This window comes from Mytilus edulis, chromosome 2 (assembly GCF_963676685.1).
Source record: "Mytilus edulis chromosome 2, xbMytEdul2.2, whole genome shotgun sequence".
Classification (NCBI taxonomy): Eukaryota; Metazoa; Mollusca; class Bivalvia; order Mytilida; family Mytilidae; genus Mytilus; species Mytilus edulis.
In genome coordinates, this window is record NC_092345.1 from 9699918 (window position 1) to 9715318 (window position 15401).

The following is a 15401-nucleotide window of genomic DNA, read 5'->3' on the forward strand; positions in this document are numbered from 1 at the left end:
CATACTATTTTTTCTATTTTTTCTTAAAGAATGCATATATTTTTAACTTCAACCATCAGCAGGAATAGTTTGAATACCTAAGTATGAGGGTACTTCTTGGCCAGGCTAAAACTCAAAACAATATGCTGTTTTTATAATGAGTTATGTCCCTTGTTTTCATTCTTTAAGCAAACTTACCTATTCCTGTAGGAAATCCAAATATTTTGTAGAATGAAAGTGAGACAAAATCTGGTTTGTTCAGACTTAGGTCAAGATGACTTGTACTGACATAAGATGCTGCATCCAGTACAACAAACCATCTCCCTTGAAACGACCTCTGAAATGGCAATTGACCTTGATGTATTTTGTTGATCCATTTCATTGGATATTTAAGGCCACAATAATTAGACTGGGCTGGATACACAAACAGTGAGTTTCCATTTTTACTTTTCCCTTTTTTAACATAATGTATTTTAAAATTGTCATCTGTAGTTTCTTCAACACATAAAATGTCTCCTGCATTTACAATTTCTCGCATCCCCTGCACAGAAGTGTGGTTATCTAATAAATAGGCGAAACATCCTGATTTGACCTTGAACTCATGATTTCCTGGGTCATCAACTAGTTTATCAACTTTCTCTTTGTCACATTTTTCTATTCTGCTTATTTCATTTTTGTTCCCATGACAATTGTTTTCTGTGTAAAAGTCAAAGGACTCTGCTACAAGCTTGAGTGCACCAGTGCACCCAGATGTAAATATAACTGTATACTCATCACTTGTTGTATTGAACAACTGCAAAACCCTAAATATAAATAAAATAAATGCTTAAGGTCCAATTTATTGTTTACTTTTCAATATCTTTAAATGGTAAACAAAATATTACTTTGATGAAATGTTTTTGTAGAAAGGGATGAAATTAGGTTTAAAATCATATCTTATCTATGGCTATTTGTTTTGCGACTACAAAGTAAAAAGTGGCAAAGTTTACAAGGAACAAAGTAAAATTCCAAACTGTCTGTTTTACCCTGTGTTATTCTTTTGGGTAGTGATGGTGGCCATATTGGTTGATTGACAGAAACATAATATTGCAGAAAATTATTCTATAATGGTTATATCTTGCCACTAATTGATTATTGTTGTATAGTGTGGAGTAGTTGTAGCAGTGAGGGTTTAAAAAGGATATTAAAATTACAAAAGAGGGCTGCTAGATTAATACTAGAAACAGACCCATTCGCTCCTTCTGCACCCTTATTCAAACACTTAAACTGGATGACAGTTGAACAGAGAATAAAAAATTATAAGTTAGTGATGACATTTAAGTGCATTAAATGTGATGCCCCATCATATCTTACTAACAAGTTTCATTATGTTTCAGACAGAAATCCATACCCCTTGAGAAATGCTGTTCAAGGAAACCTCATACTCCCTAAACCAAAAACAGAATTGTTTAAAAAATCTTTTATGTATTCTGGACCATTCTTGTTGAATAATTTGCCAATACCGTTAAGAAATATTACAAATGTTAATTCTTTCAAATACAAAATAACAGATCATTTATTGAAATCAACCTAGCTGTATCAATAATAAAAAAAAAACAGATCATGTCATCATGTTTATTTTTTTCATCAAATTTTATCAAGTTGTATTGAACATTATTATCATACTTGACTTTTTATACTAATGTATGCAATGTATATGTTTGCATTTTGTTTGATTTCTCATGTGAGGGCCTTAGGGAAGATTAGTTATATAGCTAACTGTGTAACCCTCTTAAAATAAAGTATTGTTGTTGTTGTTATCTGATCAGGATGATAATTACACTAAACACCCAAATATAAGGAGATGTGGTATAGTTGCCAATGAGTCAACTATCCACAATATTTTTCAAATGAAGTCGATGTAAGCAATTACAGGCAAACATATGTCCTTCAACAATCAGAACCAGGTGCTCCATAGCTTTATACGAACGCAGAGGTCGAACCCTGAACAGTTGGGGCAAGTAAGGACAAAACATTCAAGCTTGAAACAGCTCTGAATTTGGATTGTGATCAAATTTCTGACATTATATGGGTTTCTTACACAAAACAAATGTCAAGATCTTACAAAGCTATTGCACAATATTGTGCAATTAAAGATTTCTTCTTCAAACTTTTCAAAAATTTGAAATTTGAGAAATTTGGAAAAAAAATAATTGAAAACTACTATCACACCCTTTTTTTTTGCAATTAGTCAAAAACCTGACATTTCTTTATACATAATTTATAATAGGTGTAAGGGAGGTAAATCTGAACATACCTAACATTGCATGTTAAATGTTTTTGAATTATCTCCCTTAAACTGCTTTTAAATTGTCTTAATTGTCCATTGACCAGAAAAACCTAGATTATCCCCCTTTTTTCCCCCTAATTCCAAAACATTTTGAGCAATTACCTCCCAAAGTCAATACTTACTTTCCCTTCATGGTATGGAAACTTGTGGTATAATTTCAGAGAAATTCATACACTTAACAAGTTATTGTTTGAAAACTACAAAAATGCATATTTTTGGCCCCCTTTTTGGCCCCCAATTCCCAATCTATTGCGACCATAACCCACAAAATCAATACTAAATATCCCTTCATGGTAGGGAAACTTGTGGTATAATTTCAGAGAGATTCTTACACTTAAACACAAGTTATTGTTTGAAAACTACAAAAATGCTTATTTTGGACCCCCTTTTTGGCCCCTAATTCCAAAACTATTGGGATCATAACCCCCAAAATCAATCCCAACCTTCCTTTAGTCATATTGAACATTCTGGTAAAAATTTATTAAGATTCATGCGCTAAAACTAAAGTTATTGTCTGGAAACTAAATGTGTCTTGGGACAATGACGACGCAGACATGAATGCATTATACGACGCAAATTTTTTTTGCAGTCGTATAAAAACCCATACCAGTATACTGTATAGGTGGCTTCAAAAGGCCATAACATGAAAAATGGGAAACAATTCAATTCAGTAAACTAGCAGCCTAATTTACAACAAAACAATTTCAAAAAAATATATGACATACATGAACCAACAACAACCACTGAACTACAGAATTCTGACTTGGGACAGGCATATAAACAATGTGGTGGGTAAAACATTTTTGTAAGCACTCATCTCTCTCCCTCACATAGGACAGTACAAGACTATTTTTATTAAGGCTCACACTGTCAGGTCTTAAATAATGTACCTGTATCTAATTTGATCAATGGCATCAGTTGTTAACCGACTACTTTGGCTACGACTGTGTGGATTACCATACAGGTTGCTAAGCAATTCTTTATGATGAGCCTCAATCTGAGATTTACTGTACAATGTTGTTCCAGCATGGTCAACATACACAGCCTCTGAAATAGCAAGGAAGTTTGATAATGTGGATTTATATACATGTATTTTCATGAATTCAAAGAAATGCATTCTCGTGGATATTTATTGGTTTAGCCAAAGTCTCCATACAGGCCTTATAGAAAAATTTATGTTTTTTTTGTTTGACTTTCAAATTCATGGTTCACCTACATTGTATACCCATAATGGTCATAAAAATCAAAAATATCTGTATCCCAGGAACAATAAAGAATTCACAGGATTTAAAATGAATGAACATATAGAAAATATATATGGTGCTTCACACATAAGTACTGGCTTAAATTTTAATAGTAGTTGTCCTTTTACTCACAATAAGTGAGAAATCCCATGATTTAAGTTTGAATGTAGTAGCTGAACCTTGAAAATGAGGTCAATGACAATAGACATATGCCAGATGGAGAAAACATAACTGATGCATCTGTAGTATTTAGGCAGATTTTCTATATTCAGAATTATAAAGCTTTGTACCAATATTTAGGCTGTTACTAATTTTTTGTTACTTCCTTAAGCAACTAGAAGCCCCATGTCTCACATTTTATGCAATTCGTTAAGGAAAATATACCAACCCACTAAAATCCATTGCAAAATATATTCACTCACAACAATTTTTCATCTATGAATTTTAAAAATTTAAAATCAGTTTGGTCATTTGATTGCTGATCATTCATTATGTCATGTATGTCATCTGTTAGAGTTACATACTAGAGAGTTATTAAAATACTCATGATGGGTATATAAGTCAAAATCATATCCCTTGCTAGACCTTCATTTGACAATTATATATTACACAATTGTAACTCCATTTTTGCTAAAAATTAATTAATAGAAAATATGAAAAGAAAGGATACATGGGGTATCCATCTATGACACAAAAACAATACATGCACAGTGAAAATTACACAAATACAAAGGAACAGTGCTTTTATTGCTGTTCTTCATCTCAAAGTCAGTGAGGCCTTTAACAGGGAGGAAAAAAAAACTCTCACCTCACTGCATGTTTTAGATGGTACCAAGCACTAGTTTGAGAGGAATGAAGATAATCCACAACTTAGAATTGAAGAACAAAGCTATGCATGGAGTTACAATAATACAAATCTGGCAATGAAATCATTTACTGTCATAATTTAGCCTAACAATCTCACTGAATCATGCAAAAACAATATAAATACAAATGTATATATATAACAACAAAATTGAGAATACAGCCTGACCAAAGAGCAGATAACAGCTGAAGGCCACCAATGTGTCTTCAACACAACTAGAAAATCCTCCATCAGTGTCCATCGGGATGTGGGCCTCAGCTGGCCCCATAATAAAACTGTGTACTATTTCAGTGATAATGGAGGCCATACTAAACTCCAAAACATACAAGACTATCAAAGGACACAAGTTCAATTACTTAGGACAGGCGCAAAAATGTGGCAGTGTTTAACATGTTAGTGAGATTTCAAACCTCCTCCTATACCTCAAGCCAATGTAAAATAAAGAAACACTTGACAATACACACAGTAAAACTCCATTTAAAAGAAGACTGAATCTGATGTCAGAATAGGTAACAAACGAATCTAAGCAAAATGACAATGATACATAAATTAACAATGGACTACTAGCAGTTTCTGACATGCAAGCTGAAGACCTCAATTACACTGATTGAATTTCAGAAAGATTATGTCTTCATCAGGATGATTAACTTTTCAAACAAGAATCACATATCACAAAGGAGTATTAATGTATAAGATTGTAAATAGTCTTGCACCTGATTATCTTTGTCAATTATTTAACAATAACCAAAATGTTAATGCAAGATATTCTTTGGGTTCATTGGACAATAATTGTCTTTTCATACCACGTCCAAGAACAAATTTTATGAAAAAAACATTTCAATATTACATTACAGTTCTTTCGAACAGTCATGACAGTATTCCAGTTGAAATCAAAAAGATAGAAAAAAATAGAACAGCTCAAAAAAAGTTTTTATAATTTCTTGTTTCTAAACAAAAAAATGTAATTATCAGATGAAATTTATCTATTTAAAAGTCCATTTTTTGTCTTGTATATCTGACATTAACAAAATATGTTTTTGAACCGATTCTGTATGTTTTTATGCCTTTTGTTTTGAATAAAAAGTATGTATGTAAATGTATATACATGTAATATATCATTGTATATTTCAAACTATTCAGAGGGCATCAGGGGAGATTAGTATTCTACTAACTGATTTAACCCTCTCTAAATAAAGTATTAATTATTATTATCATATGAAAAGAAGCACAATCCCTCCTGTTAAGCATCTTCTGTATTTAGTATTATACCATCATAAAATATAAGAGAAGAACATAACCTGTATCATGCCACCAACTGGATTTAGAATAAAGGTGCTTATTTCCAATGCCCTATGAGTGAATCAACATTCAGTGGCGGATCCAGAGCTTTTCATAAGGGGGGGGGGGGGGCCTGCTGACTGACCTAAGGGGGGCCCACTCCAGTCATGCTGCCCTACTCCAGTCATGCTTTAGTGAATCCCTATATAATCAACGCAATTTTTCCACAAAAGGGGGAAGAGGCCAGAGACCCCAGGACCCCCTGGATCTGCCTATGATATTAATACCAAAATATGGCATACTTAATGACCTAATAATAAGTGGAGCACAGTTAGTCCTCATGGGAATTCTGAAAACTTGAAGACGTACAGAATCTCCATAGCAAACAAAAATGATATCTAGTAAAAATTCAAAGGCACCATAAACTCTGGGCCGGCCAGTCAATAAGTACAAATCAGAAAGAAGACAATATAGTTCCTACACACAGGTGTAAATACAAATATATGTTGATTGTAAATATATATTTGAGTTCAGTATTTATGTTTATTTATCTTTTTAGGTATTAAATGAAAGGTACAGGATTGGTGATCATTCAACATTGTCGAACACCTTTTTGACTGTTATTTTAGAAAAATAAAATAAAATATGTATGAATGAATAAAATAATATATTGTAATTATTTTGCTCATTTAGGGTGCCGCGTGATTGGCAAATAAAATATTTGTATTTTAGGTTAAAATTGGCTGATTAACTATTATTTAGCTGATTGACTATTATTCAGCCAACAAACAATAACTGAATCAACTTGATTGTGCATGCAATAACAGGACATCATATCACAAAGTCCCAGTCTAGCCCCTCAAACCTAGTTTATTTATTTATCTAACATTGTCTAATACAATGTTAAAATTGATTTCTGTAATATTCCATTGATTTTATGACCTTGATAAGATAGATAAGCGATGGTCTAATAGTTATCTTTCAATTGCCTTAAAATTTGACGAAAATAAACAGCAGGCGATAAAATTCAACCTTGCACAGTTCAGGTGTTATGATCTAGTTCGCAGGTAATCATTCCTATGTTACCTTTTAGTTGAGGAAACTCGACAACCCTATCAAAGTTGAGGGAACTGTTGAGTAGACCATCTTTAGCCATCATATTCAATTAAAAAGTTTTAAAACTAAATCATTATTGAGTTATTTGACATAATAACTTTCTTCAAGTTTACAATCGTGGAGGCTGCCATTTGTTTTGGTCATGTGACAAGCACCTGCCAGGAGTGACCTCAAACATGGGGTTCACTGTATTCATCCGCGTTTCATTAATTAAGTATCAAAACATCGCCAAATAAATGAAATACACTATTAAAAATTATAATAATTAGTCTTTTGATAATAAATGTCTGATTATGGTTCATTAAAGTTCACAAGTCTTGTTAATAATTAGCTCTCTTATAAACTAGCGGAATAATCGATTTGAGTAATTCGGTCTTCTACACATGATTATTATATTCCCGCACTGCTCACCTAATTGCATCTTTTCCCTGGCTGTGTATTCTTGTGTGTTATATTTACTGTCAACCAACCTGCCTATCCCTTGCTAGTTTATCCAAAGGTATGTTACATCACATTTCCTTTTTAGCTTTTTACCTTTCACTTTGTTAACATGTTTTCTTTTATTTTTCCATTCATTTTTTTTTCATCATGCGCGCACGTTGCCATGAACGCACGTGCATTAGTGGTGTATTAGAATAGCTAAATATATTCACGTTGCTTTTCATAAAACTGTTTACCTTGCATGTGTGTACTGTAAAATACCTTTTTTAATTCTTATTAAAATCACGGTAAATGGAAAAAATCAATTCTCTCTTTCCTACGATATTTTCCCGTAGAAAAATAAATATCTGTACATTTGTATATATATCGAACATACGCATTCCTTCCTATAATCCCGTTATTTAATTTTTTGTTACCCTGTCTTAATCCTGAAACCTTTCCTACCGATCGCGACCATCTTGAGGATTTACAACGAAGATTTCAGCATGCAACGGAAAATCCTTCCTCACCTTATACTAACTAACCAGAGCTTTTTCCTTAAGCCTAAGAGCAGTGCACTCACAGGATATCTACAAAAGTGAATACACAAACAGAAAGGAATACACAAAACTGGTGGAAAAAATGTGTATTGGTGACATTTGTGACAATGTGACATTAATTTGGAATTTATCTTATTTGTTAAAAATCGATTTTAAATTTGGAATAAATTTGCAATAAAAGGTGGAGTATTTTTGTTATTTGTATGTCATTTAACTTGTGAAAAGTGTTTACAACACAAATGTCTGGATTTAATCCTATCCACAGGTTGTCTCAGCTGGTGATTTGTTGTGAATAATAGGTCTGTGGAAAAGTTTTACTTTCTCAGTGGTGAGTGAAAATGTATCCTGCGAAAAATGTTGAAATAAAAACCCTAATCTGATTTTTGACTATATCAAAACAATTTTAAGATGTATATGTTATAATTAAAATAAAATAAATGTTAAAATGTTTCAATTAGAGGAAAATCATTTCAGTTACTTTGTTGAGCTGTAATTGAGATAGTCCATATTTTATTAACTTGTTAAAAGCAATTATCTCCCTAAGATTATAATTGCAAAGTACATGTAAATGTCAATGAGACTGGTCTCCCAACAATATTCACAATAGACAAAAAAATTTGTTAGGAATTACCCACATGTATATTCATTAAATAAAATTTTATCTGTGTGAAGTATATATTCAGAATAAGGATACTTTTCATTGTGCTCAATTGTGAATTAGTTCTTTTTCCAAAAAAAAGAGGGGGGGGGGGGTAATCTTACCAGTAAAATTAAAGGCTCCCTGACTAGCCTCTAATCCATTTGTTTTTAAAATTGGTAAGAATCTAGAATTCATTTTAATAAAAGGGAAATATGTCTCTAAAATTGTGATTTATAACGGTTACAAGAAATCACAAAAATTTATAATATTGAAACAATTTAGTGTTGGTTTACCTTCTGGTTCAAATGAAAACAGGAATCTTGAAGGTAAACCAATATTTCTACATTGTACCTTAAAGTCTAACTGTTGTTTTGGTAGGGTTGCTGCCGAATTAATCGCTTTTAATTCATTTGAACATTTTAAAGTTACATTGTAACATATTTAAGAAGGTATGACTTGTATTTCTAGAATACACAAATTAGAGGAATTATTCTGGTCCTTGTCAAACTTTTACAGAATTACTTTACAATCCTGAAACATGTTTTTTTTCTGCCCAGAAATCAAAGTTCTACGTCAATTTCTTTTTTTCAAGACAGTGAAACACTATAAAGACTAGATTGAGTGCTACAGGTAATATTTCAAAAGTGAAGATTGTTTTAATGACAATACATGTATTTGGTGAGAAAAAGACAACAATGATGACTTTCCTGTGTTTCTTTAGAACATCCATCTGGTGTAAAATCAGTAATAACTTGCAAACCATAGTACTAAGTGTTTATCATGGTGTAAGCACAAAGGAGAACATTGATGAATGGTAAAAACTGCTGACTTTAAAGAAAGGTTTTACTTATATCAAATCAAAACATGTTGTCTGTATAACCTGAACAGTGTACCAAAATCATTAACAAAAACACATAACAATGCAGATAATAAAATATGTGATTGTTTTTTTGCAGTTCTTACATACAAGATAAAAGATAGATAATGACTGTGTAATACACAATACGTACATATGTATAAAAGTTTTGTTAACACCTTAGTTAGACCATTTATTATACAGTTATAATTACCTACTGAGCATTATATGTCATCAGTAATGATTACTATGTCAATTTTGATTATCAAGAACAAAGAAGTGATCAGTCATAACATTTGGGCCAATTCTTGTTGTTTTTATGAGGTTATTTATTGTTCAGTTCTTGTGGTTTCTATTTTTTACTTTGTACAACTTCTGGCTATTGTCAAGAAGATTTATAATGGCTGTATCTGCATGGAAATGCATCTGTTTGGAATCTACACAAAAAATATTCCTCTCTCCAGAGAAAAAAGAAATAAATATAAAACTGCAGAAGATGTTTAGATTCTTTCTGTAAATACATGTACATCTAAAATAAAAACTAGAGTTTTCTCCCTGTGAGCTTATTAAGATGAAAAGAACTTGTTTCAAACATGATATATGTGATTTTGATGAAAAAATACCAAAAAAATACAATGTTAAATAGTTATGACAAGGTAATATTTTGCAAATAAATATTATGACTAAGTTGATCTTAAAGTTTACATTGTCATAACTTTAACACTATGTTCTTTGTAAAATACATACTTGTGACAAAATCTTCACAATGTGGACTTGTGAAGCACCAAAACTAAAAAGACATATAAAGTCAACACATTGTCATCAGCAATAAGCATTTATAGTGTCTATATACAAGATGCCAAAACTCTAAATGAATCGCCCCTAGTCTAAATAAGTGTTGTGTTACTCTGTAAATACTGATGCTTTGGGATACATGTTTCTGTAGAAAGAAGAGCATGGTATTTTAATGTCCTGATATAATACTCTTTAGATTTTAATATTACCATCATTATTGAGGAAATTGCAGATGTTGACATATTTATATAATAATAAAAAATACAGAAGAAATATGTTGCATGAAAAAACACACTTGAAATGACCTTCCTTGAAGAGCTTCAGCTGTGGATTGTGAAGATAAATAATATGAAAATGTGTCATAACATTATTTTGAAAAGCTTATTAAATGAATATAAAGGTATTCATTTGAACATTTAAGGATTTGAAATGCATCATGGCATTTGAAAGTACATTGAAGTTTAATGTATAGATAATTCTATAGGGGAATTATGAGATTTTAGATTTGGAAAATAGAATTGTTTGACCAAAAATATTGTTAACTTCGGTTAAAAAAAAGATCGTATATAAACAAGTCCATATTTGTCAACATTAATTAACATACATATACTTCTTATGTTAATTTAAATTAATCTTAAAGTAAAATTAGAATAAGTTTTTAATCCTTATTAAATAAAATCTCCATTATATCTATAGATAGCTATGAATAAGTTATAGATATTTAAATTTTGTTCATTAACATCAGATATTATATAACTTTAAATCTTAAGAAGTTATATTGATTTATGGTCATTAGGTTTTGTTAAAAAGTATCATTTTCTGACTGAAGTAACAAATTTTTTACCTATTGTGATTTAATTTAATGACTGATTGCCTCTTTTGTTAAAAGGTGTTAAAATTTAAGATCTACATCTGATTTAAATATTGAATGTGCCTTGCAAGTCATAAAAAAGATCTTTATTGAATGTTATCGCATTGTGGATCGAATCTCGAGTTTCATTTAAATCTAATAATTTCATTTCCTCTGTACCGATCTATTCCTTCAATAGTCTCCCTTGAGGTAATTTGCATTTGGTATGAAATTTGAATGATGAACTTTATAAGTATGCATATAAACGCATTTTAAAAATTGTTGGTGTTATATTGTTGAAAGTCTGGTTTTGTTGGTGAGAATATTAAGATACTATTATACCACACTGGCAAATCTATATTGTAAGGCACAGAGGTAGGCAGAAATTTGCATGTGATAATGTCTAGAATTTCATAAAATGGAACAAAAAGTTTGACAGTTTTTTGGCACTTAATGTTAGGATAAAGATCTCAAGAAAAAGGCAGGGAAAGATGAGGGAGAGAAGTTATTTCATTTTTTTTGTAACTCTAATACATGTAATATATAAAAGTTAAAATTTGAAAAAGTGTATAAGTTAATCTTTGTTTGCCATTGAAGGGTATATTAGTCATGTCATAAAATAATATTTGTTCTAAATTTGATCAAAGTTTAGAGGGGATTGTGAAGTATAAATCCAAATATTATTCAAACAAAGTGAACATAAGTACCTAATTCACTGAGATGGTTTTCCACTTAAAGGGAGACAATTACCACTTAAATTTATGTAAATTAAAGCAATGTTTAAGGTTTAAAGTTAAGTTTAGAAGGGATATTGGACATTAAACCTAATCTTTTCTTTTGAAAGTAAATATTTGTACTTGAAATGTCCAGATTTTTAGTTTTTACATGTACTTGTTTTAGAATTAAGAGGATTTTTATAATACATTTATCCTAAAGTTCTTTCATTTGGGTCACAATAACTATTTGAAAAACAAAAACGGATATTTATAGGTTATTTATCCAACCATGTATTCAAAATCTTTTCCATAATATGTTCAGATATTTACAAGTAAACAAACTTCCAAGTTCATGACTTGGAATGATAAAAAAAAAGGTCAAGTACTTTTTTGGGGGGGTCTTAAACCCTATTTAAATGATTGAAAGGATCTGTAGCATTTAGTACATCTCGTAACCTGTACACGGACTGAAAAATAAACTATTTTTTCCTGTAATATTTTTAGGGATTCAGAAATGTCATTGTACCAAGTTATCTGTACAAGAGTCCACCCTAGATTCTGTACTGAGTATAAGGAGAGGTCAATTAGACAGCAACTCATTCACAAAAATAAACATTAAAAATCTAGAGGGCAACATTCTATTTTCAACAATAAGATATATCATTGTGTCAAATGACAATGGTGAATTCAGAGTTTTGAACCCCCCTCTTTTTTAAGACTATCAATGCATTTGAATGGGGACATTAAGTTGGAAACCCCCCTTTATCCTGGATTAGGAACCCCTCGCCTTTTTATGAAAGACTGGATACTCCCCTGCTTCAATATGTTCAACTTTGAATTGTTTCAAGTCTGTAATAGGTCTTACAGAAATCAAAATAGAATTTAAAAAATTCATTTATTAAAAAGACCATAAAAAAATTAACTTGAAAAAATTCATCAAGTATTTTATGTCAGCTGCTAGTTTTAAGAAGTCTTACGAATTTCTATTCATCTCAAGTATGTTATTTTCTGTACCAGTCGAAAATGTAACTTTACAAGAGCCCCTTGTACTAGAGAAGTACAAGATAAGAGGGAAGATAATATTTCTCTCTTGAGACAAGAAGTCATGTGCTTCAGATGACTTTATCAAGGACATTACTTCCTTAAATTAAGCTTACATAAACAGGCCAGAGGTCACTGAAGTTTAAACTTTGAATTCTTACCAGTATACCTCAGAAACTCAGTTTGTTACCTTTCTTATAAATGAAGTTGTGTTAATAATTCACAACTGACTGTTTTACTAGTCTGCAAAACATGAAAAGAATGAGCAGCATCATCATGTTAATATGCCACTGCACATGGAGCAAGCTGCAGTCAAACTCTTTTTATTACCCGCCATATAACAAACAGAATTCACATTTTGTCAGTAGTCTCAACATTCAGATTTGCAGCATACATGCACTAAACTCTTAGTAACTACAACTGGTATCATAATTCAAAATGTTTTTTTGCAGTATTTATTGTTTTCCTTGGGACAAGTTTGACCTCTAAAACTTTTCTTTTCACCTTCACAGATTTATGATTCCTCACAGATTTTCTTTAACATATTATCAAGATGAACAGCTCTTCTGTGAAAAGTGACTATGTTTCTTTCTTCACAAGTGTGAAATTAATTAATGGTATGTTTTTCTCATTTATGTATGCCTCTCAGTACAACATTATGAGAAAACCTTGATTTTTCTTTCTTTGAGGATTTATTTTCTGATGGTTATACTTGTTGATGCTTTCTAGAATAAATATTGAGGCTCAAAGGGGAAGTGACATTTCTATTTTGATACATGTATTAATATCTCAAAAAATGTTGAAATTTTTTAATACCTTTTACAATGCATTACTGATGCACTTCTAAAGTGTATATATATATATATAGTTGTGTACAAAATAGTTGTCATAATTTTATATGTAGGAAAAAAACAATCAGTCTTTCAAAATCAAAGAAAATTGTATTGATTAAGAAATATTTCTAAAACCTGATATCAATACCTGTGCTGGAAATCCAAGGGCTTCGTTTGCTGAAATATTTAATTGTGGAACTTGGTATATATTTTTATCTGGTGTCTTAGGGTTAATGTGACTTCATTGAGTATTCGGACATTGTTTTTTTTAATTATTATATGCCTAGAGTCTACAATAGTAACGTGAAATGTTTCTGAAACTTTTCACTAATTTCCCATCTCAAATCCCCCTTTTATGGTACCTGGTTTGTTTTATGAAACCTGACATGTTTCTGAAACCCTTTAATTATCTCCGTTCTCTAATCCCCTTTAATGGTATGTAATTAAGGATACCTGACATGTTTCTGAAACCCTTTTGTTATCTCCAATCTCAAATCCCCCTTTTATGGTATGTTTTAGGATACCTGACATGTTTCTGAAACCCTTTAGCTATCTCCCATCTCAAATCCCCCTCTTATGGTATATTTTAGGATACCTGACATGTTTCTGAAACCCTTTAGCTATCTCCCATCTCAAATCCCCCTCTTATGGTATGTTTTAGGATACCTGACATGTTTCTGAAACCCTTTAGCTATCTCACATCTCAAATCCCCCTTTATGGTATGTTTTATACCTGGCATGTTTCTGAAACCCTTTTGTTATCTCCCCTCTCAAATCCCCCTTATATGGCATGTTTTAGGATACCTGACATGTTTCTGAAACCCTTTTGTTATCTCTCCTCTCAAATCCCCCTTTTATGGTATGTTTTAGGATACCTGACATGTTTCTGAAACCCTTTAGCTATCTCACATCTCAAATCCCCCTTTATGGTATGTTTTATACCTGGCATGTTTCTGAAACCCTTTTGTTATCTCCCCTCTCAAATCCCCCTTATATGGCATGTTTTAGGATACCTGACATGTTTCTGAAACCCTTTTGTTATCTCTCCTCTCAAATCCCCCTTTTATGGTATGTTTTAGGATACCTGACATGTTTCTGAAACCCTTTAGCTATCTCACATCTCAAATCCCCCTTTATGGTATGTTTTATACCTGGCATGTTTCTGAAACCCTTTTGTTATCTCCCCTCTCAAATCCCCCTTATATGGCATGTTTTAGGATACCTGACATGTTTCTGAAACCCTTTTGTTATCTCTCCTCTCAAATCCCCCTTTTATGGTATGTTTTAGGATACCTGACATGTTTCTGAAACCCTTTTGTTATCTCCCTTCTCTAATCCCCCTTTTATGGTATGGTTTATATCTAACATCGTTTCCGAAACCATTAAGAGAGATTATTTACATATGATTTTAGTCTGGAACATCTTATTATTCAGTACTTTAGTATTTCTAGTCATGTTGATCGGAAACTTGAAAGGGTAAATTTTAAAGGGATTAACGAGGTTCACTGCAGGGGATAAACCAGTCATTAAAATATTATATATTATGTCAAGGATTTCTTAAAAGTTCATATGAGGATTTTGTACTACTTCACATAAGATTCAGACACTCTATTCCTGTAGATTCTTCTTAATTAGTATTACTATGAACTGTGATGGTGATTAGCTACTTTTGGTCATGGAAGGACACTCAAATGTGAATGTCAAACACTACATTTTTGGAAGTGTCAGAAGCCAAAGTGTTTAAAACTCCACCTAGATCAAAACAAAAATAAATTAGCATTCTACTATGAGGTTTATTTCATTAAACACATTTTTGGTATATCCAGGAATTAACTTCATGCTTCATATGGGGAAACCATGTGTGAAAATATACAAATGA

At 31.5% G+C, this 15401-nt stretch overlaps 2 protein-coding genes across 11 annotated transcripts in view; one reads left to right on the plus strand and one right to left on the minus strand.

Annotated features, from left to right (window-relative positions):
* Positions 1–6964, minus strand: part of LOC139510104 (molybdenum cofactor sulfurase-like) — a 30580-nt gene extending 23616 nt beyond the window's left edge. The window contains exons 1-3 of the mRNA XM_071296361.1: positions 6782–6964; positions 3199–3355; positions 178–782 (exon numbers count right to left, since the gene is read on the minus strand). Of these exons, the coding sequence (XP_071152462.1) occupies positions 178–782; positions 3199–3355; positions 6782–6854 (835 nt within the window). The 5' untranslated portion in view covers positions 6855–6964. The remainder of the gene's footprint in view (positions 1–177; positions 783–3198; positions 3356–6781) is intronic.
* Positions 6965–7168: 204 nt separating this feature from the next.
* The window catches only part of LOC139510105 (poly(rC)-binding protein 3-like), a 112578-nt gene continuing 104345 nt past the window's right edge, over positions 7169–15401 (plus strand). For 9 of the 10 annotated variants that reach the window (XR_011661830.1, XR_011661831.1, XM_071296387.1 and 6 more), the window contains exon 1: positions 7169–7310. The gene's annotated coding sequence lies outside the window, so the exon portion shown is untranslated. Of the gene's footprint in view, positions 7973–15401 lie in introns of all 10 variants that reach the window. The other variant, XM_071296363.1, reaches the window with a different exon arrangement.